Below are 22,611 nucleotides of genomic sequence, written 5' to 3'. Positions count from 1 at the left end.
TGGCCATTCATTAACCGTAGGGCACACCCAATTGTGTATCAACAACCAATCATATTCCTTTTTATTGTTCTAATTTTTTTGTAAAATGCATACTGAAGCAAAATGTTAAGCAGGAGGGGTTTGACACTCATATCAAGCAGGCCTCTCTCCCACAGCCCAGAGGGTTGTACCAACTCTCTGCCGCATCCACAGCTATAGTTAAGAAATTGTTTATTATCCCACCCACCCCACCCCCCCCCCCCCCCCAACAAAGTAGGGTTCGTTTGAAACTTTGCAGGTTGGTCAGGTACATGTTGAACTGGTGCATTTTGCTATTAAGAAATTTTTGAAATTTTTATTTTTGGCAACAAGATGGACTTCTTTTTTCTACAATTTCCATGACAAGTTCCACCTCAGTTAAAAAAGGTTAGGGTTTGTTTAGATTTAATTATGTCATAAATTCTGCAACAGGGGCAGGGGATATAGCCACGTTAGTGGCAAACTCTTGTTGTTCTTGTAAATAAAATTGTTACTCCATCTCTTTGCTGACTAATTCCCCCAAGAAAACCAGCACGCCATTTGGAAGGTTTTGTACATAATAATACATTTAAGAATGTCTTTTAGTATTCAATGGCATAAAGATTGTGTTAGTTTAATCGCATCTTGGACTGAATCCATTTGATGCTTGGGTGGTTCTCAGCATTCTCCAGAGAAAACCATGATTTCAATGAACGCTGTTAAACTAAGCTGAACACTTGGCAATATTTAATGGCAATCTGTATGGTCTTTGGTTAACACTTGAATGAATAGAATTAACAGATCACCTGACAAATATACGAACACAGTAAAGAATTTTCCTATTTTTATTACCTGTTAACACTGGAAGATATTCAGGGTCATATTCATGGATTCACATAGGGATATGGCTTGTTCTGAATCGGTGGACAAAGCCATCAAAATCCCATAGAAATTTGTCTTTCAGCCACTGCACGGTCTGGTTCTAATATGACAAGATATTTGAAACTTGTTGAACCATATGCAAACATTAAATACGAAGAATAGACATTGAATATGACATTCTGAATATGATGAATTGCAATTGTATTGAAGAAATAAAATGTTTGTTACCATTTAAATACAGATTAAACTTTTACAGTCTGTCATTTTATACTCCCTTTCAGAAACTTTTTGCAGATCAGACATGCATGTCATTGATACAGGTTAAACTTTTACAATCTGTCATTCATTATTTGTCGCTTTTTCAGAAACATATTACAGAGCAAGACATGCATTTCACCCCCCGGAGTATTAAATATTTCACTTTGAGACATGAACATATCTCAGGCCTCAAATTGCAACTAAAATGGTCGCCAATGCGACCTAAATTTCAATCTGTCTATTGTCTAAAATTCAGAGGTAGCCAAATGACTACCTTGAACAAAATCTTGTGGCGACTAAATTCTATTGCTACACATATGTAGACACAAAAATAAATAATAGTTGATCTTGGAAGAGATGTCTGTTAATAATTATACTCACAATAAATTCCTCCGAACGTCGACAAGGAACCCAAATACAGAAATATTAATGTAATTAGTGTTTTATTTCAGTTGACAATACTCATTGGATAAGCAAGGATATACCTATATAATCTAGTAACCTAAATTGCACCATTGTTCGAGTCATACATAACAAAAATCAAGTACAGTTTCCACTAATATCCAATTCCAAGACTAGTGCTATGACTTGTACATATGATAAAAGATAATTTCAAACGCATTGGGCTACCTACAATATTGGCTTGACTTCTTGATTTTCCCACTGGCTACCTGGAAAAAAATACTTGTAGCCGTATGGCTACTTGGTAAAAATTTATATTTGTGGCCTGTGTCTCTTGAAAAGGTAAGCATGTTGCTGACAGTAGAACATCGACATGTCCTTACATGGACTAAAGTACATATAAATTTACAAGGTATTGGTTGAACTCTAAGGGTGTTCTTGTAGTAGTGGGACAGTTATTGAAGGGGGCGGTCGGGTAGCCTAGTGGTTAAAGCGTTCGCCCGTCACACCGAAGACCCGGGTTCGATTCCCCACATGGGTACAATGTGTGAGCCCCATTCCTGGTGTCCCCCACCGTGATATTGCTGGAATATTGCTACAAGCGGCGTAAAATCGTACTCACTCACTCAGTTATTGAAGGTCAACGCCCTCAGCATTGAGGGTTTGGTACAGATTTTCCACACACATTCAAAGTAGATATATTCGCCTGATTTTCAATTTTGTTAAACTATTTTGTTCCTGTTTTATTCATTTTATTGCAGGAAAATGAAAACTTTAATAAAATAAATATTAGTAACACAAGAAACTATTTGAGGATGTGTGTGCATACAGGTATACCTTGGGCCCTGTTCCACAAAGCGATCTTAGCGCTAAGATGATCATAACTCCCATACTTTAACATAGACTTATGACAGTCGTAGCTCTACAATCGCTTTGTGGAATTAAAAATAAGGTCAAGGTATGTTCACCGGCACTTGCTGACGCTCTGTTCTTTTATTCCATGTGAGCTCTTAAGTTGTTGAAGTGTTATTCAACACCGGAGGAAAGTACAACAGTACAGAAAGCATGACAGTATGGCCGGCCGGCCGGGGATTGCCTGACAAGGAACCTTTCATATAAATTTGAAATACACATACACTGATTTGAATGGTGATAGATACTGTAGATTTATTTGTTAAGAGTTTAAACATGGTTGAATCTTTTTTATGAGAAGGCATAAAGGAGCTTTGATCGTGCGTGCAATGACAACTCTTTATTCGTGTGAAATACGAAATATTTACAACATAATGCCATGTATATAAAGATCAGTGTTCACGATTTGGATAAAAAGACAACAAAATGAGATTCCTTGAATTGAATAAGCTGACTTTCATACAAAGAACACACGTAGACAGGGTGTTGTGAGAAACCCCTTCTGTCTCAGATACTGTTCAAGTCACATCCTTCATTCAGAGATTGAAACACATTTCTTCTTCTTCTAGAAATGGGTTAGACTAACATTTCGTCCCAGTTATATGATTTATCAATATGTATCTACAAAATAGTGGGCAGTCAGGTAGCCTAGTGGTTAAAGCCTCTGTTCATCATGCTGAAGACCCGGGGTTCGATTCCCGACCTACAATGTGTGAAGCCCTTTTCTGGTGTCCCCTGCCATGATATTACTGGAATATTGCTTAAAGTGGCATAAACTCACTCACTCACTCACTCTACAAAATTAAAAAAATTAAAACAGAACTCCGAATGATTGTAGACTTGGGTTGGATTCTTTATTTAATGTTTTCTCTGGATGCTGGAAGACAGACTACATATGGGTCGGTTGTATCTGTTTATTAGTGTGATGAGTCTATAAATGCTAGCTGCCATGATACCGAGTGAGAAGCGTTGCTGAATGATGGCTGCTATTGAGTACTCTATGAAACAAAAAACATGTGGACATTTTGAAAATGACAAGGAGACAGTTTTAACATGAAAAAGTATATATTATTTCCTCCAAACAAAACACATTATGGTCTTTGAAAGGCATTTAGAAGTGATACACATAAGGATACATCCATATTCTCTTCCTTAAAACGCATTCTGTTTCACAATATATATTAACTTCAGAACTTGATTGAATAGTCTGCAAAACTCAACTATGTGATTCAAATCTTAATCCCTTACTGTCAAAGATTTTACCAATTTGGTGTTATGTTTGAAAAAAAATCAACATTTGATTAGATGTTGATGACTTCTATCTTCTTGGTTCTCACCACTCAGGATCTGAAGTAGTTCAGGTGAGTAAATCAGTAATAGTCAATACCTGGATGTAAAACAATGCCTAGCAGAACAAACAATACAATTTAAACTGTAAATCAACATGTCTGGTGATTTTTATCTCAAATTTCAAAATTGTACTGACCATGTTTCTTATCATCCTTTCATTTACCAGAATTCGCTGAAAGGGTTACGGTGTAATGTTTTTAGCACATAATATTTGATTTTCTTCCCCAAAATACTGAATCCCATATAGAGGGGTGTGTGCATTATACTTGGGTGCGCTCTATACTCAAGAAAATATGGTACACTAAATTTGTCTTATACTCTGATATACTGATCTCAATATATTTCTTCTTCAATAGACTACTGGTGTGTACATAGACTGTACATATAGCTAAATGGTGAAAAGAGATATTCATTGAAAAGGTCAATACATTTGTTGGAACAGAATCATTCAATTAGCACTGTAGGTCATCAGAATATCATTTGAAATGCGCGCTGTTGCTGGCAATGGCAGGAGTGGGTGTTGGACCATGCCATGGGCCGATACAGAGCGGGGTGCGCACTCCCCCCTTTTTATTTTGAAAAAAATCATTATTTCTGTATAAATTACCACCAAAGACAATAAATAGATCTTAATTGTGCACCCTCCCTTTTAAAAAAAGCTGTATCCGCCCATGCATGCCATGATGACAGTGTCTGCACTCGGGCACATGACGTCTCCTTTCAACACAGAAAGACATTGTTCGCTGATCCTGATCCTAACTGCATGTTTTGTTGCCATTTGTCAAACCACTGTGGCGACATCTCTCTGACAGAGCAGGTCTAAAAGGAAGTTGTCATGAGTTATGACAAACACTGATATTGATGAATAGGTTGAAGGCGTGCACTGAGTAAAGATAGATGTGAGGATACAGAACTTTAGACTTGGGTGAATTTGAACAAAGCTTTTAAAGATGCCCTGCAGTTATTATTTTGTTTTGATACTTGTTTCGATATAATGTTTCTTTCTCTAGATAATATGTCAGGACTAAGTGACTATCAGGATTGAGGTTCATGGGTATAGATTTATTTTTAAAAATATTTACATCTCAAATTGTTTGAGTTCTGTAAAAAATAAGACTTTTATCCTGAATCATAACAGCTGACTAAGATAGCTTCTTCCTTGTGTTAGTTTAGTTGTGTCTCATCATGGGCGGATACAGAGGGGGGTTGCGGGGGTGCGCCCCCACCCCTCTTTTTTTATTTCGAAAAAAATCTTTATTTCTGTATAAATTACCTCCAAAGACAATAAATAGATCTTAATTGTTCACCCCCCTTTTCAAAAAAGCTGTATCCACCCATGCTCATACTATCATGGTCAACACGTTAAAGCATGTTACAAGAAGTACAACCTGCGCTCCTGAATTACATGTGTGGGTGTCATCAATAAGATGTTGTAGTACTTGTTCTATTCTGTCCACTGAGAACCCTATGGGAGTGAGTGAGTGAGTGAATTGGGTTTAATGGCGCTTTTAACAGTATTCCAGTGATATCATGGCGTGTCAGCCTAATGTGGGAGGAAAGCCCGAAGTGATGCAGGTCTCAGACATTTACATTTTCGGTGAAACCCATGAGCACAGGTATGGTGCTGACAAACCTAGAAACATAATCAGGACAAACCGTGATTCGAACCCACAATCATAGGTTTCTGGCGTGCCCAAGGGACACAACTCTGCACAGCGAATTGCGGCGCCTTAGATGACTGGGCCACCCCTGCACCCGAGAACCCTATGGGGATTCAGGGTTAGAACAAGTTCCAGCAACGTATGCTGGTCGTATGAGGTGATCACATGGATCGGGGGGTCAGGCTTGGTGACGAGGTTGATTGTGTGTCATTTTTACCTGATGGTAGTGTACGTTGCTCATAATATCAATCACTGGATTGTTTGATCCAGACTTGATTATGTACTAGTCCTTGTCATATAGCAAAAGAATTGCTGAGTGCCATGTTAAACAACAAACAAGCAAACAAACAAACACACAATTTGTCAATTGAGGTGGGAATGTTAACAGACATTTATTTAGAATTACTGGACATGAGGATCATGTGATGGATGAAATACGCTGATGATGCTGATGTCATGTGACTGTCTCATCTGCATCCTCAGCTTTAAGACCGCCTCCGTGGTCTAGTGGTAGAGTGTCTGCCCAGAGAGCGGAAGGTCCTGGGTTCGATCCCTGGCCGCGTCATACCAAAAGACGTTAAAAGATGGTACTTGTTGTTACCCTGTCTGGCGCTCAGCATTAAGGGGCTAAAACAAGGACTGGTCGGCTCGGAATCAGTATACTGTGTCGTGAGTAGGGTATTCATGTTAAACTGCGGCATGGTATCTCAGTGAGCTAGCACTATAAATCGGCATCAGTCCGGACTAGTACAAGCAGCCACACACACACTTACATGCACGTCGCTATATAAGTGCAATAATCTTGGACGAGACGTTTAACCCCATTTCACCTCACCTCACCTCATCAGCTTTAAGGATATACATGAGACATCAGCAATTTGAGAATTTATCAGACTTCCATCACCTAGATAGTTGTTTGGCTTCACAATTAGATAGCAAATATTTAATGTCATGGATGTCGTATTGCTCATAATGATCCTAGCTTCTCACACTAGACATATTTTACAAAATCTGTATACTTATCCTTTATCTTTGCTGTTTGGCTCTTGCCTTATCGTCACGCCGAAGACCTGGGTTCGATTCCCTACATGGGTACAATGTGTGAAGCCAATTTCTGGTGTACCCAGGGGCGGTCGGGTAGCCTGTGTTGGCTCGTCACGCCGAAGACCCGGGTTTGATTCCCGACATGGGTACAATGTGTGAAGCCCATTTATGGTGTTCCCTGCCGTGATATTGCTGGAATATTGCTAAAAGCGGCGTAAAACCATACTCACTCACTCTGGTGTACCCTGCCGTGATATTGCTGGAATATTGCTAAAAGCGGAGTAAAACCATACTCACTCACTCTGGTGTACCCTGCCGTGATATTGCTGGAATATTGCTAAAAGTGGCGTAAAACCAAAACTCACTCACTCACTCATTGTTCAGCTTGGAAAGTATTATGGAAATAAAAAGACCCGCCTTGTCGACTTTAGTGTAATATTTAACTACATATTTACTCAACCCAATCTAAAAATATGTGTAGTCCGATTTCCACTGGATGTTCAGTATTCAGTAAGAGTCTATAGGTTGGCTACTACAGAACGGCTGCAGAATCCTGAATACAGAGAGCTGGCAAGGCTATTGTAACACTTGGATGCATGGTGCCCCTATACACTGAAGTATGCAGTGCGCTAATAATTGGGAGAAAAAGCTAGAATTCAGAGAGAACTTTTATCATGGAATGTTAATAATGTATCAATTGTGAGTAGCTGTTACATAGAGTAAGTGACAGCTGTGTTGGGCAGGTATTGCAGTATGTGTCTGTATGTCTGCAGCCTGGACATTAACTTTGTCAAGCAGACAGAGGAGGGCACTGTGACCAGGGGATACGTGACCGGGGGATCGGCAACTGGGGGACTCATGACTGGGGGATTCGTAACTGGGGGATACGTGACTTGGGGATACGTGACCGGAGGATATGTGACCGGGGGATCCATGACCGGGGGATCTGTGACCGGGGGATACGTGACTTGGGAATACATGACCGGAGGATATGTGACCGGGGCATCTGTGACCGGGGGATGTGTGACTGGGGGATACGTGACTGGGGGATACGTGACTTGGAAATACGTGACCGGAGGATATGTGACCGGGGCATCCGTGACCTGGGGATGTGTGACTGGGAGATACGTGACTGGGGGATACGTGACTTGGAAATACGTGACCGGAGGATATGTGACCGGGGGATCCCTGCCCAGGGGATCTGTGACTGGGGGATCCGTGACTAGGGTATCCATGGGGGATCTGTGACAGGGGGATCCGTGACTGGGGTATCCATGGGGGATTCATGAAAGGGGGATTCGTGACTGGGGGATCTGTGACTGGGGGATCCATGGGGGATCTGTGACAGGGGGATCCGTGACTGGGGGATCTATGGGGGATCTGTGACCAGGGATCTGTGGCTGCTCCTGCTCTATTATAACTCTATCATCAGTAATAAATTTGAAAATATGAAATTAACTGTTTTTTAACATAACTATGAAAAAGGTGAATGTGAGAAGTTATGATACATCTTTAGTATATATTCTTTATTATCCTTAATGTTTGGAGATAATATCATGTACGTTAAATATCAACATAAGTTTTGTTATAATACTTTGTGCTTAAAACTATAATAACTACCAGTAAAGGTTTAATAACAGTTATTATGGTTATAGCATTAAGCATTATTACAAAATTATGTTCATCTTTAGTGCCCTTGATAATAAACCTTATGTTTTGAACTTTGAGATGTATGTCGTAAGACCTCTAATTTCTTCCATAAATATAACAGATGGTCCGTTCGATGGTCTTATAGTGAACCGTTCCAAGTGCCATGAAGTGGATTAGTTGAGTGACAAGTAGCATCAGCAGTATGGTGACAATAAGGGAATTATACCAGCCAGGGCTTAGGCTCAGCATCTTAACAGCAAATACTTGCAAGGCCAAGTGGCTTCAATAGGGGTCAGCCAGCCTTTCTTCACATCTTGTGGGGCAGAGAAACAGATCAGTCAGCTATTACCATTTAAACTCCAGTTATCATCCATCCATCCATCACCACCCCCAGTCCTTGTTATGAAGATGAATGGCTTTTTCACGGGGATGGGTATTTTCGGAGAGCGCCCAGCAAAGTAGGGAGCTGTCGGGCAAGTGATGGTCTCACACTGAGGTCAATGGGGGATGATATTAGTTGTAGACATATATTGTACCGGGCATTGTGTGCCGTCGCCAACCCTGTAATTTCACCTCGGACATTCTTAGGTCAGTCAATGATAGTCGAAGGTTCCACAATTCACAGCTGTCCACACCATCTTCGTACAGGCAAAATACCCTCATATCAATTTTCTTATGAGTTCATGTTTCTTGTAGAGACTTGGTGATAAGGTTTTGTTGACACAGACAGCAAAGACCCAATTGGGTAAGCTAACAAATGAGAGAGGCCACTGAAAGTCCAGAAGTAATAATTCTGTTTCAAGGTTAAGCCATGGTATCAATGTGGTTTTCCTCTTAAGAATGTCGAAGCACCTTGTCTGAAGGCTTAGTGAAGGTTCATTGCTTTTCATGGTGATGGTTAAAAGAAGGGATTTCTTGCCATTAGCGTGGCCACGGGACTCTGACTGGGTGTAAACTAGGTTGTGTGGTAATGGTGTAGTAAGCCAGCTCTATCCCTCCTCATAAATGTTTTTTTCTTTACATGCAATCACAGGATTTTTGTAACGTTATTTGACATTTTATTGGAAGATGGTAAAATGATTCGACCAACCCAAAAGCCCAAAGTGGTAAACATCACTTCGGGCTTTCCAACCACATGAAGCTGACATGCCGCAGTTCAAAACAGGGTTAAACCCAACTCGCTCGCTCGCTCGCTCACTCACTCACTCACTCACTCATTCACTCACTCACTCACTCACTCACTCACTCACTCACTCTAGTGAGAATAAGCCTATTTGACACAACATTTAAGAGAAAGGATTTTGTTTGAAAGCTGGTACTGAGGAATAATAAAATAATTCTAATAAAACATAATAAAGGACATGGTTAAAGTAAGAATGTGAAAAAAACTTTAATAAATTGAAGAGAACCAAAGATAATATTTCCTTCAAACTCTGAGCAGGCATCATATTGTAGATTGAGGATTGTTAAACATTTTATGTAATCTTGGGTGATAACATTCATAACGCTTGTCTGCGATGTTTGTTTACTGTTGACAGACTGTGGAGATATGATTGATGTTCATGTTCTGTCATGTTGTTTGCTGACCTCAGTGTGTGGGATAAACAGCCCATCGGAAAACATTGCAGACTTCACAGACAATGCTGAATGGTTCATTTAATATGTTTTCAGCCTACAATTGAATTCAGATTGTTTGTTGAATGGTAGGATGTGATATAGATCTAGTTCATCTCTGTTGTATTGTATGAATGTTGCTGCTTCTTTTAGACAGTTTCCCGGTCATGGCTGGACTGGCTGTTATTTTTAAGGATGTGTGAGTGAGTGAGTTTATTGGATGACCTCTGCATCAACTAGATGTCCCCTAAAGATGTGTTGTAAACTAAGTATACAGACATACTAACATTATTTGATATTTAAAACTAAAAATATCAGTTCAAAATGTGTTTTGAAAGATTGATCTTCAGTAATTTTTGGCAGAATAATAGTTCTGATAAGATATCCTTATCTGATTTCTTGTTTACTCAACATCTAAAACATCATTGTTATTCTAAGATGGCCATGGATGGATGGATGGTAGGTTGCATCAGTGTTATATGGGTTTCTATACTGTTGAAAGTTGTGTGTAAACCCGTGAAGATCTGGGGGCCTCAGTCAAGTGTGGGCCTCACCTTCTTACAGAGCAAACAGAGACTTGAGGCTTCATGATTAGTGGGTTTGTTTGTTTCCCACTTGACTTGAATATTGAGGTGTTTATCTGTGTTCACCTGGCTGGTACATAGCCTAATTTCGATAAATTTTCAACCCAAGTGTGGTGACATTGTTGTTTTCAGTCATTCAGATCCAGTCTGTGATGCACATGTTCAGCCCTCAGTCCACCCAACCCTTAGCCCAACATCCATCCATCCATCCATCCATCTATCCATTCATCCATCCATCCATCCATCCATTCAACCATCCATCCATCCATCCATCCATCCATCCATCTATCCATTCATCCATCCATCCATCTATCTATCCATTCATCCATCCATCCATCTATCTATCCATTCATCCAACCATCCATCCATCCATCCATCCATCATCTATCTATCCATTCATCCAACCATCCATCCATTCAACCATCCATCCATCTATTCAACCGTCCATCAATCATCCCATCCCTCCATCATCCCTCCATCAACAATGTTTCCGCTATCCCACCCACCCAGTAACCAATTAATCCACCCAGCCATCTCACTAACTCACTCACCCACCTAGCCTAGCTACAGTACGTGTATATAGAGGTTCAATAAGATTTAAGCTTAAATTTTATTTTCAAATAACTTTGAAGCTATATTTTGATATCACCAACATCTGCATATGCATATTATTATCTGTATGTTTCAACTTAGAAACTGTGTTATACTAATGGTATAAAGCATGACAGTGATGTAAGATAGACACTTGAAGACCGTATTTGCAATGACAGCACTACTTCTCAGAGGATATTGATGGGAGGGCGTGGCAGGCAGCTGACTTGGGAGAGGCTCATATATGGGAAAACTTGATGTAATTGGAGAGTTAGACTTGCATAAGTCTCTAAGTCAATAATTATTAGTTTAAATCATAATTTCTGGATTATGTAAATAATAACAAGTTCTCCCTATAAGAGACTTGCGTCCTTAGATGTACTGTCCACATATCTAGACTTGTCAATTAGGAGGATAGAATTACTACACACCCATGGACTTTTCTTTTAGTACAGCCTTGGAGCAAGGCTACTGGAGAGTAACCGTATTGACCCTATTCTGTTGCATAGATAACTTCACTTCTTTCAATATAGGGAGCCATCCAGCAGTGTAAGAGAACAGGTCTTGTCATTACTGACTGATTACCACTGGGCTTGATCCAGTGGTAGAGCGTCTGCCCAGAGAGCTAAAGGTCTGGGGTTCGATCCCTGGCTATGTCATACTAAAAGACGTTAAAAGATGATACTTGTTGTGCCCATGGCTGGTGATCTGCATTGCAGGCGTAAAACAAGGACTGGTCGGCTCGGAGTCAGTATACTGTGTCTGAGTTGGGTGTTCATGGTATACACTATTAAACTGTGGCATGGTATACCAATGGGAACGTTAAACCCCATTTCATCTCCCCTCACCTAGAGGTTGAAGTATCAGCTATGGTGGACAGGTTAAACCCCATTTCATCTCCCCTGACCTAGAGGTTGAAGTATCAGCTATAGTGGACAGGTTAAACCCCATTTCACCTCCCCTCACCTTGAGGTTGAAGTATCAGCTATGGTGGACAGGTTAAACCCCATTTTACCTCCCCTCACCTCGAGGTTAAAGTATCAGCTATGGTGGACAGGTTAAACCCCATTTCACCTCCCCTCACCTCGAGGTTAAAGTATCAGCTATGGTGGACAGTTTAAACTATTAACAAGTTCCTGTTGGATGGTCTCAAGAATAAATCTCTGCCCATCACCGTTAGAAAATCTGTTGATGTTTCGTCTGTAGGAGCTGATTAGCCAACAGTAAGGCAGCATCCCTATGCATGTGCATATTAATTATAATGTGCATATCTATAATGCACCAATTCCACACCCTAAAGCATGCTCAAAGCACAACATTATTCTGCCAGTCAATGGATTAGTGTACTCAATTTTCATTCTCAACTCCCTGGGGAGTATACAAACAAATCTGCCCGTGAGGCGCTAGAAGGTTAACGGTCACATACATCTTATCCTTCCAGGTACCCATTCCCTTCTAGATGAACAGTGGCATATTTTGAACAAAGTCACGTAAGGAGACACCATGCGGGCAATACGGCTCTTATATCCTATTAAATAATACAAGGCCTTTTGTAAATAATCTCTCTTTAATATCTATTTGCCTGCATCCTAAACTTCGTGGCCTGACCCAGTAACTCCTGTGTGTGAAAGCAGCACGGTGCACAGTCGTCAGGAACCAGGGCGTGACAATGCAATGATTCTCATTCACGCTACAGAGGCATCAGAGCATGATGTACACCCCAGAGTGCCAATTCAAAATGCATTATAGCCATAAACAGATTATTCTCGCATGGCAAATGTACTAATTTTATTCATATTGGTTTCTTGCATTTTGTGTGTACTTTGTCGAGTAGCATGGTCAGTAGGAGCTGTGGACATCTGTGAACAGAAAGACACCTTTTCAAACATGTGGTTATCATTTTGTGCGTTATTCCGGCATACCATTCAAAAGATGTAAAAGAACACCTAATTTTAAAAGAATGCTTATGACAGTTTAACTATATTCATATGAACAATTTAGTTGCTCTTCAAGTTCTTTTGAGTATATATCGCCTCCGTGGTCTAGTGGATAGAGCATTCTACTGGTGAGGTTGAAGTATCAGCTATAGTGGACAGGTTAAACCCTATTTCACCTCCCCTCAACTCGAGGTTGAAGTATCAGCTATAGTGGACAGGTTAAACCCCATTTCACCTCCCCTCACCTAGAGGTTGAAGTATCAGCTATAGTGGACAGGTTAAACCCCATTTCACCTCCCCTCACCTAGAGGTTGAAGTATCAGCTATAGTGGACAGGTTAAACCCCATTTCACCTCCCCTCACCTAGAGGTTGAAGTATCAGCTATGGTGGACAGGTTAAACCCAATTTCACCTCCCCTCACCTCGAGGTTGAAGTATCAGCTATGGTGGACAGGTTAAACCCCATTTCACCTCCCTTCACCTAGAGGTTGAAGTATCAGCTTTGGTGGACAGGTTAAACCCCATTTCACCTCCCTTCACCTTGAGGTTAAAGTATCAGCTATGGTGGACAGGTTAAACCCCATTTCACCTCCCCTCACCTCGAGGTTGAAGTATCAGCTATGGTGGACAGGTTAAAACCCGTTTCACCTCCCCTCACCTCGAGGTTGAAGTACCAGCTATGGTGGACAGGTTAAACCCCATTTCACCTCCCTTCACCTTGAGGTTAAAGTATCAGCTATGATGGACAGGTTAAACCCCATTTCACCTCCCCTCGCCTAGAGGTTAAAGTATCAGCTATGGTGGACAGGTTAAACCCCATTTCATCTCCCTTCACCTTGAGGTTAAAGTATCAGCTATGGTGGACAGGTTAAACCCCATTTCACCTCCCCTCGCCTCGAGGTTGAAGTATCAGCTATAGTAGACAGGTTAAACTATTAACAAGTTCCTGTTGGATGGGTGTAAGATTAAATCTCTGCCCATCACCGTTAGAAAATCAAGATAAGATGATACAACGTAACACTGCTTGCTATCATTTGTAATGCCCTTTTCTTTTCCTTGGTGAGAGATAATTCTGCTTCAATCAAACTGAACTATCACACTGTAGACATTTATTCAAACTACACAAAAATGGGAGAAATTTGATATGCGTTAAGCCACTGCATGAAGGGTTGACGGATGTAGACAACCAACTTTATGACATTATGCTAATGACGCCTGTCCCATGTTCCGTGTGTGTGATCTGACAACGCTCACTCACAGCACGTCGTGACAGACACAGATCACACGGATCAGTGATCTGTGACTCCTTTCTAAAGGCCGATTATGTAGAGGGAGCCACTCACCTGTGGGATTTATGAAGGTCAAGGCTGGCTTATTCCGATCGTAAAAAAACGGGGTATTCATGAATTCTTTTGAGAATTGAAACAGTGGGGTCCTTGTCCTTTAGTTGCCCCTAGCTTCAGTTCGTGAGGGATGGGGAGACAGGATGAGGTCTCACATCATGTTAACAACATTCATGAACACAGAATATTACATTATATACTTGTTAACGTATAGTGAGTGAGTGACTGTTGGTTGATGCTGTGGTCCCCTCTATCTCATGATAGCATAAGAGACATTATGAATTGTTCAGATATGAACACACACAATCCTCCAGGCTAAACGTGTTGCAATTCGATAACATTCTCCCAATTTTATTGCAAAATAGTTTATGATGATGGTGTTACGATAAATATTGTATCTAGATTTCACTTGATTTTCTAGCTAGCTCCAGTGGCTTATGTATGTGAAACTTTATTAAGGCTTTCCGTTATTACAAATGTGTGTTTCCTGTTGCAGGTTGCAGGAATTGTGGGAAGGGCAGAACTGCTGGCGGCCATCTTCTTCCTCCTGGCTCTCATCTGTTATGTCAAGTGAGTACCCGGTAGCTGGTCGAAAAGTTTTAAGGTGCTAAATATTTTTTCATTAAACACACAGAAAAATCTACCACAAATCCTGTCAGAAAAGGTCGCCTGTTACCTGGTTGTCTCACAAAGTGACTTTATGTTGGTGGTTTGTCTTGGTGGTTTACGTGTCATCGCACCCTGACAGCATGGGACATTGCTCTTAGTATCAATCACTGGTTTGTTTAGTCCAGACCTTTATAGGAATTTCAGCTTCATTGGACAATAAACAACGAATATGATATTGATCTGTGCTCTATGTGAGTTAGAAAATGCATTTGAGAGTATGTTAGGCGGGTATATGTGTTTTGTTTAAGAAAACATACTTTACTTTGCCTTTCTGTATTATCAGTGGCAGTTTCTTGATGTCTCAATAATGTCATAATAATAATGTAAAAATATTGTAATTCTGGGCAGTAAGCATTTTTTATTTGTTTGTTTGTTGTTTAACGCCGCACTCAGCAATATTCCAGCTGTATGACGGCGGTCTGTAAATAAACCAGTCTGGACTAGACAATCCAGTGATTGATATTATGAGCATTGATCCATGTCATTGGGATACGATGACATGCATCAACCAAGTCAGCGAGTCTGACCACCCGATCCCATTAGTTGCCTCTTTAGACAAGCATATTCGCCTTTTACGGGATGCATGGGTTGCTGAAGATCTATTATACCCTGGATCTTCACGGGTCCAGTAAACATTTAAGATATAGGGCTGTATAAGAAGATATGGAACAAACAGAAATATCCTGTCCTGATGAAGAAACTATCAGCTCAAAACATTCATTTTAGATATGCATAACTAATAAGCTATACAGTATGAAGAGAGATCCTGTTGGTCTGTGAATGAAACACATGCCTCCATGTGGCAGTTCTACCTGATGAAGTTGGGGAGGGAAGTCAAGGTAAACAAGGAGCCATTGTACTTCAACAATAGATGGTAATAAGAAGATCAAACACGGGGAGGTGAGGAGGTGACATACCTGTATACGTCCTCCTCACACCTTCTGGGTCGAGTTTCACCATTAACTGTCCCAAACCCCAGGTCGTGTCAGAAGTTAATGAAATATCGCACCCCTATGTCAAGCAAACAGGATGTCTGCCAGTTGAAGGCTACCAGGAAAATATCTTGCAAATCTTTTCCAATTTTGTAAGAGAAATGTGATCGAGGTGCTAAGAGGGTATCTCTGTAGGGGTTGTTTGTATAGGGCCCCAGAGACGGGGTCAAAAATAGGTCCAACTTGTTCAAGTGTTTGGTTGTCACACAATCATTGTCTGAACCTGCCGGCTATCTATTTGGTTCAAGTGCAGACCCATCTCAATACATCCTGGAGCTCCCTTCCGAGCACATTTCAGAGCCTCCTCTCAATACATATCAGAGCCTTCTCGAAATGCATATTAGACCCTCCTTCAAATACATATCGGAGCCTCCTCCAAATACATGTCGGAGCCTCTTCCAAATACATATTAGAACCTCCTTCAAATACATATCAGAGCCTCCTTCAAATACATACCAGAGCCTCCTCCAAATACATACCAGAGCCTCCTTCAAATACTCTTCAGAGCCTCCTTCAAATACTCATCAGAGCCTCCTTCAAATACATACCAGAGCCTCCTCCAAATACATATCAGAGCCTCCTTCAATTACATATTAGAGCCTCCTTCAATTACACACCAGAGCCTCCTCTAAATACATATCAGAGCCTCCTCCAAATACATATCAGAGCCTCCTTCAAATACATACCACAGCCTCCTCCAAATACATATCAGAGCCTCCTTCAAATACATATCAGAGCCACATGTTTAAGTGAGAAATATTTTTGGAAGTTTTACATCAGACCTGATTTTTCTGCTTGTACAATATTATAAAACACAAGAAATATATTGATTTTTTTAAACCTAAAATAACCAAATCATAATATTTCCATTTTATTCCTTTAAAAGACTCATGACATCATGATGAGGACCTCCCCCGAGTATGAAAATGTTAAAATCCACGCAAACAATGGTAGATGATTGATAACACTGCTCTAAGCTACGACAATGCACCTGTGTCTTACATCAAGGAGAAGCCAGCAGACTCACCCGGCTGTGACATGAACTTCCTTTTGAGTAGCATTAACACACATATATAACCTTCATCATCAGCATTATCCTGTGTCTATCTCGCCATCGGCGGATGTCTTGTACAATCATAAGACATCTCGATGTCCCAACTGCAAGATAGATTGAGGGAAATATTTGAGTTAGAAAAAACCCAGCTGATAGCATCTCTATCTCTACTCTGTGCCAAAATTCCAGTTTCTCTGATCTCATGGTCTGATGGAGGATGTACTTATTTGGGAGAAAATTAGTACAATTAATATGTGACTTTAGCGAGCAGTTTTTATATAAATGACCAATGAAACAAATTAAGATATGGCATTAGTGGTCTTTCTAAAATAAATTAGAGAACATATCCATCTTCAAATAGATCTTACCTTGAAGGAGAACATCACATTTAGGAGATATAAAAACTCTAAATTCATGATTGTTGTGTGAGAAATTTGTCCAGGAGACAGTTAACACTAATGATTATGATATCAGGATTGATCTACGTATGATTAAAGACAAATATATGGATGAAATTCTCAACTGTGTTTTGTGTCATGAGTGTTATTCTGAAATCACCCCAAAGACCCGAGTTCGATTCCAGACATGGGCACAATGTGTGAAGCCCATTTCTGGTGTTCCCCGCCATGATATTGCTGGAATATTGCTAAAAGTGTCTAAAAGCGGCTAAAAGCGACAATTTGTTGTGAAACACCCCTGGAACAGATTTCACTATGAAGCTAGGTTCATTCCTTTCTCTCCACTCTCCAGTGTGATATTATGTCCTTGCATATGAGTCCACACTGCGTGTGTCAATGGAAATCACTACATCCTTTGACAGACTACACTATGGTGTCCCTGTGCTTCTGTATGACAAGACTTTCTATTGATGACAAAGTCAATATGATTTCCAGCCTGGTATACTGACCCATACAGACACACAGTAAGCCCGGTGTTGAATAACCCGCCTATAGACAGGCACACAATGGCCAGATTAGGGACAGACCGGAGCGTTTATAGGCACACTCAGTGTTGATTAACATCATCACTGAAGTCATATTCTTACCATAACAACAGTACTTAGGGTTACAAGTCATCATCCAGTCATGTTAGATTACCAGGGCCTAATTCTAATGAGCACTGTTGGCCCTGTGGATATTGTTAATCTGTGTTAAGATATAGGAAATACAAACAGGGCCTCATTCTACTGTAAGCACTCTTTGAGCAATGACATCGTAAGTCTGTGCTAAAGTATGGGAGTTACAAACAGGGCCACATTCTACTGTAAGCACACTTTGAGCAATGACATCGTAAGTCTGTGCTAGAGTATGGGAGTTACAAACAGAACCACATTCTACTGTAAGCACACTTTGAGCAATGACATCGTAAGTCTGTGCTAAAGTATGGGAGTTACAAACAGGGCCTCATTCTACTGTAAGCACACTTTGAGCAATGACATCGTAAGTCGGTGATAAATTATGGGAGTTACAAACAGAACCACATTCTACTGTAAGCACACTTTGAGCAATGACATCGTAAGTCTGTGCTAGAGTATGGGAGTTACAAACAGAACCACATTCTACTGTAAGCACACTTTGAGCAATGGCATCGTAAGTCTGTGCTAAAGTATGGGAGTTACAAACAGGGCCTCATTCTACTGTAAGCACACTTTGAGCAATGGCATCGTAAGTCTGTGCTAAAGTATGGGAGTTACAAACAGGGCCACATTCTGCTGTAAGCACACTTTGAGCAATGACATCGTAAGTCTGTGCTAAAGTATGGGAGTTACAAACAGGGCCACATTCTACTGTAAGCACACTTTGAGCAATGGCATTGTAAGTCTGTGCTAAAGTATGGGAGTTACAAACAGGGCCACATTCTACTGTAAGCACACTTTGAGCAATGACATCGTAAGTCGGTGCTAAAGTATGGGAGTTACAAACAGGGCCACATTCTACTGTAAGCACACTTTGAGCAATGGCATCGTAAGTCAGTGCTAAAGTATGGGAGTTACAAACAGGGCCACATTCTACTGTAAGCACACTTTGAGCAATGGCATCTTAAGTCGGTGCTAAAGCATGGGAGTTACAAACAGGGCCACATTCTACTGTAAGCACACTTTGAGCAATGACATCAGAAGTCGGTGCTAAAGTATGGGGGTTACAATTAGGGCCACACTTTGAGCAATGACATCGTAAGCCTGTGCTAAAGTATGGGGGTTACAAACAGGGCCACACTTTGTGCAATGACATCGTAAGTCAGGGCCTCATTGTACAAAGCAATCTCAGTGCTAAGACTATCATACGTATTTGTCAGAGTTACGAAAGGGCCTTGTTCAACAAAGAAATAATAGCATTTGGACTATCACAGATCTGTGCTAATGTAGGACAGTTAAGAAGTCATAGTGCTGAAGACCATTCTTAGGAATAAGCAGTTGTTGTACGTAATGATCTTAACACTGCAGTCTTCTTAAGTTTTGTGTGTATAATTACGATGCTCTAGAACTGAAATGGCTTTGTGGAATGTGGCCCAGCTAGTCCCTGACAACATGAGATACATTATCTGTCAGGTAGTTTATGAGTTTCAAGCGTAAACATTTCCAGGCAACCGTCCTTGTGAGTATGTATCACTTTAATATTGATGTTCAATTTTGAGTTCTGTATGATAAGATACAAAGGTAGAACCACGAGGCAACGTATGAATGCCTCTCAAATAAAGTTAATGTCTTCTTACGTAGGCCCTGTTAAATGTAAATTTATTACATGGGGCACCTGCATGAGACTTTAGAGCTGCATCGTGCACTGTAGGGTGTGTTGTGTGTGAGTGAGTGAGTTTGGTTTTATGCCGCTTTTAGGAATATTGAGTAATATCATGATGGGTGACTCCAGAAGTGGGCTTCACACAATGTATCCATGTTGGGAACTGAACCAGGGCCTTCGCCGTGACAAGTGAACACTTTAACCACAAGGCTACCCATCCACCCAACTCATAACAGATATGTTTCTGATCATGCAGATTGGGAAGCATGTGTATGTTCTCCTGCATTAATTTCTTTCTAAGTGATTGAAAGCATATTATGGGGGAAGTTTTAAGGACCTGTCTGACATGAAGTGATCTATATTCTCTGACTCTTCTGCAAATGACAATTGCTTTTAGATAATCAATGTAATTAGATAGTACCAGGGTATCGATGTTCTTTATTAGACACCTGGGATGGGAGACCATGATGACTTTTGTCTGCAGGGCCCCGTTCCACGAGGCTATGGTAGCGTTACGACTGTTGTAAGTCTATGTTAAAGTATGAGAGTTACGATCACCTTAGCGCTATGGCTGTCATAAGTCGATGTTAAAGTATGAGAGTTACGATCACCTTAGCGCTACGATTGTCATAAGTCTATGTTAAAGTATGAGAGTTACGATCATCTTAGCGCTACTACTGTTGTAAGTCTATGTTTAAGCATGAGAAATACGATCACCTTAGCGCTACAACTGTCATAAGTCTATGTTAAAGTATGCGAAGTATGATCACCTTAGCGCTACGATTGTTGTAAGCCTATGTTAAAGTATGAGAGTTACGATCACCTTTGTGCTACAACTTCGTAAGTCTAGGTTAAAGTATGAGAGTTCCGATCACCTTAGCACTACGATTGTCGTAAGTCTATGTTAAAGTATGAGAGTTACGATCACCTTAGCACTACGATTGTCGTAAGTCTATGTTAAAGTATGAGAGTTACGATCACCTTTGTGCTACAACTTCGTAAGTCTATGGGTTGCTGAAGACCTATTCTACCCCAGATCTTCATTGGTCCCTCAGTATTAAAAACAAGAACTGGTCATTTTGGAGTCAGTATACTTTGTGTGAGTGGGTTATCCATGTTAAACTGTTGCACACACATGCACATCTGCAATACCTTTGTATTAATGACAAAACTCGAGCTCAATACGAGCCAGCTTTACTTCGGCCATGTGACGATAAGTACAAAAACTTGGTCCGGCAATCTCAAATCAACAATACGTGTAAAACTTGTATCTGTAAACGAAACAGGATCCATTACAACATCTGCATGCATAATCGTGAAGGCGATGTTGAATCCCATTTCACCTCACATCACCTCTAACGATACACAGGCTTCTTCTGATTTGTATTTGGCCCATGCTCTTGGGGTTCAAGGTAAGGAGTGAAACACGAGACTACGATGCTGCTACTTGCTGTGAAGGGTTGTGTTCTGCATTGTGTCGGCTAATTGTTTATTCAAACGTCCGAAGTCACAGGACCCTTGGTCCACAGGCATCCACAGCATGCTGTGACTGGAACACTGAACCACACAGCACTCCCTCTATACCTCACTAAGCATGGAATATAGACAGCGAGTAATTCATTTTTGATTAGGATTATAAAGACTGTTATGAATCTGGATGTATGGCTATCATTGACATACCAGTATAAATCAACCATGACAACTATTATCATTAAGTGTATCTATAGCTGACTGAAGTTTTCAATAACACACAGATGATTCTGTAATGAACACCCCCTATCAGAAACCCATTCCATCAACAACAATATGTATATAATGGCCGGATTAACCTGCCCTGCATGTGGCTGTGCGTATCACCTGTGGTGGAATACAGTGTTATACCAGGGGGCAGGTACTGACACTATGATTGATCACTGCCACCAGCAGTGTACAACATTGTCACAAGCAACCTCTTTCACTTTGCCATGTAATTACTTGTGTGTACAGCTTCAAATGGCTGCTACACCGGTCAAATACCGTGTATCACAATACAGGGTGTTTGGAGAGGGCTATCTGTCCATGTTCAGGGGAGGTGTTATGTCATATACTTGTTTACACGCCGTGTGTATATCCCAGCTGTCAGAGTGTCAAGTACGCAGGCTGCAGGAACAAAGGCGGAAACCTCCTTCATAATGTAGAGGGAATTAAATGCAGACTATAGTAGCAATCTAGTATTTATTTTACCTGATGGGTTCATATAATTAACATGACCTGCTTGAAAAGTTTGTTTGAAGTTTAGTCAAGCGTTTATGGATTATCTCAATTACTGAACTTACAGGGTGCCAGTGAGTAGAAAACTGTGGGGAACATGATCCCAGAGGTTGTAATACTGACACTTGAGGGAGAGATTAATTCACAAGACCTTCCAAATAGACAGGGGACTTAAAACAGTGAGTGAGTGAGTTTGGTTTTACGCCGCTTTTAGCAATATTCCTGAAATATCACGGCGGGGAACACCAGAAATGGGCTTCACACATTGTACCCATGTCGGGAATCGAACCCGGGTCTTCGGCGTGACGAGCGAACGCTTTAACCACTAGGCTAACCACTATATTATCATATTTTCTTGTGTATAATGCAAATGTTTTTCCCCAAAAACACAGTTGGGTAGAAAGGGGTGCACATTATACACCCATAATGAGTTTGGATGTTTTTTCCCACAACACAAAGACATTACAGTGTGCACATAACACGAGAAATACCATGTCAACAAATCCATTCTGAAATCGTATTGCGAAATCGTGTGTGAAGCGATCTGAAGATCTCACAACTCACTGTTATTACGTTTCTTGGTTAATGCTTCAGTCAGCGATATTCCAGCTGCATCAGCACATCCTGTAAATTGTCGAGTCTGAACCAGACAGTCCAGTGATTGATATTAGGGGTAATTATCC

At 40.7% G+C, this 22,611-nt stretch overlaps 1 protein-coding gene across 1 annotated transcript in view; it reads left to right on the top strand.

Moving 5' to 3' along the window:
* Nucleotides 1-22,611, top strand: part of LOC139474583 (protein O-mannosyl-transferase TMTC1-like) — a 96,725-nt gene that overhangs the window by 15,250 nt on the left and 58,864 nt on the right. Inside the window, exon 3 of the mRNA XM_071257652.1 lies at nt 14,722-14,795. Within this exon, the coding sequence (XP_071113753.1) occupies nt 14,722-14,795 (74 nt within the window). The remainder of the gene's footprint in view (nt 1-14,721; nt 14,796-22,611) is intronic.

The sequence above is a fragment of the Haliotis cracherodii genome, unplaced genomic scaffold, assembly GCF_022045235.1.
Source record: "Haliotis cracherodii isolate W230 unplaced genomic scaffold, xgHalCrac1.p SCAF_3, whole genome shotgun sequence".
Lineage (NCBI taxonomy): Eukaryota > Metazoa > Mollusca > Gastropoda > Lepetellida > Haliotidae > Haliotis > Haliotis cracherodii.
Note: the sequence above shows the minus strand (reverse complement) of the source record. Positions and strands in the feature narration are given on the sequence as shown.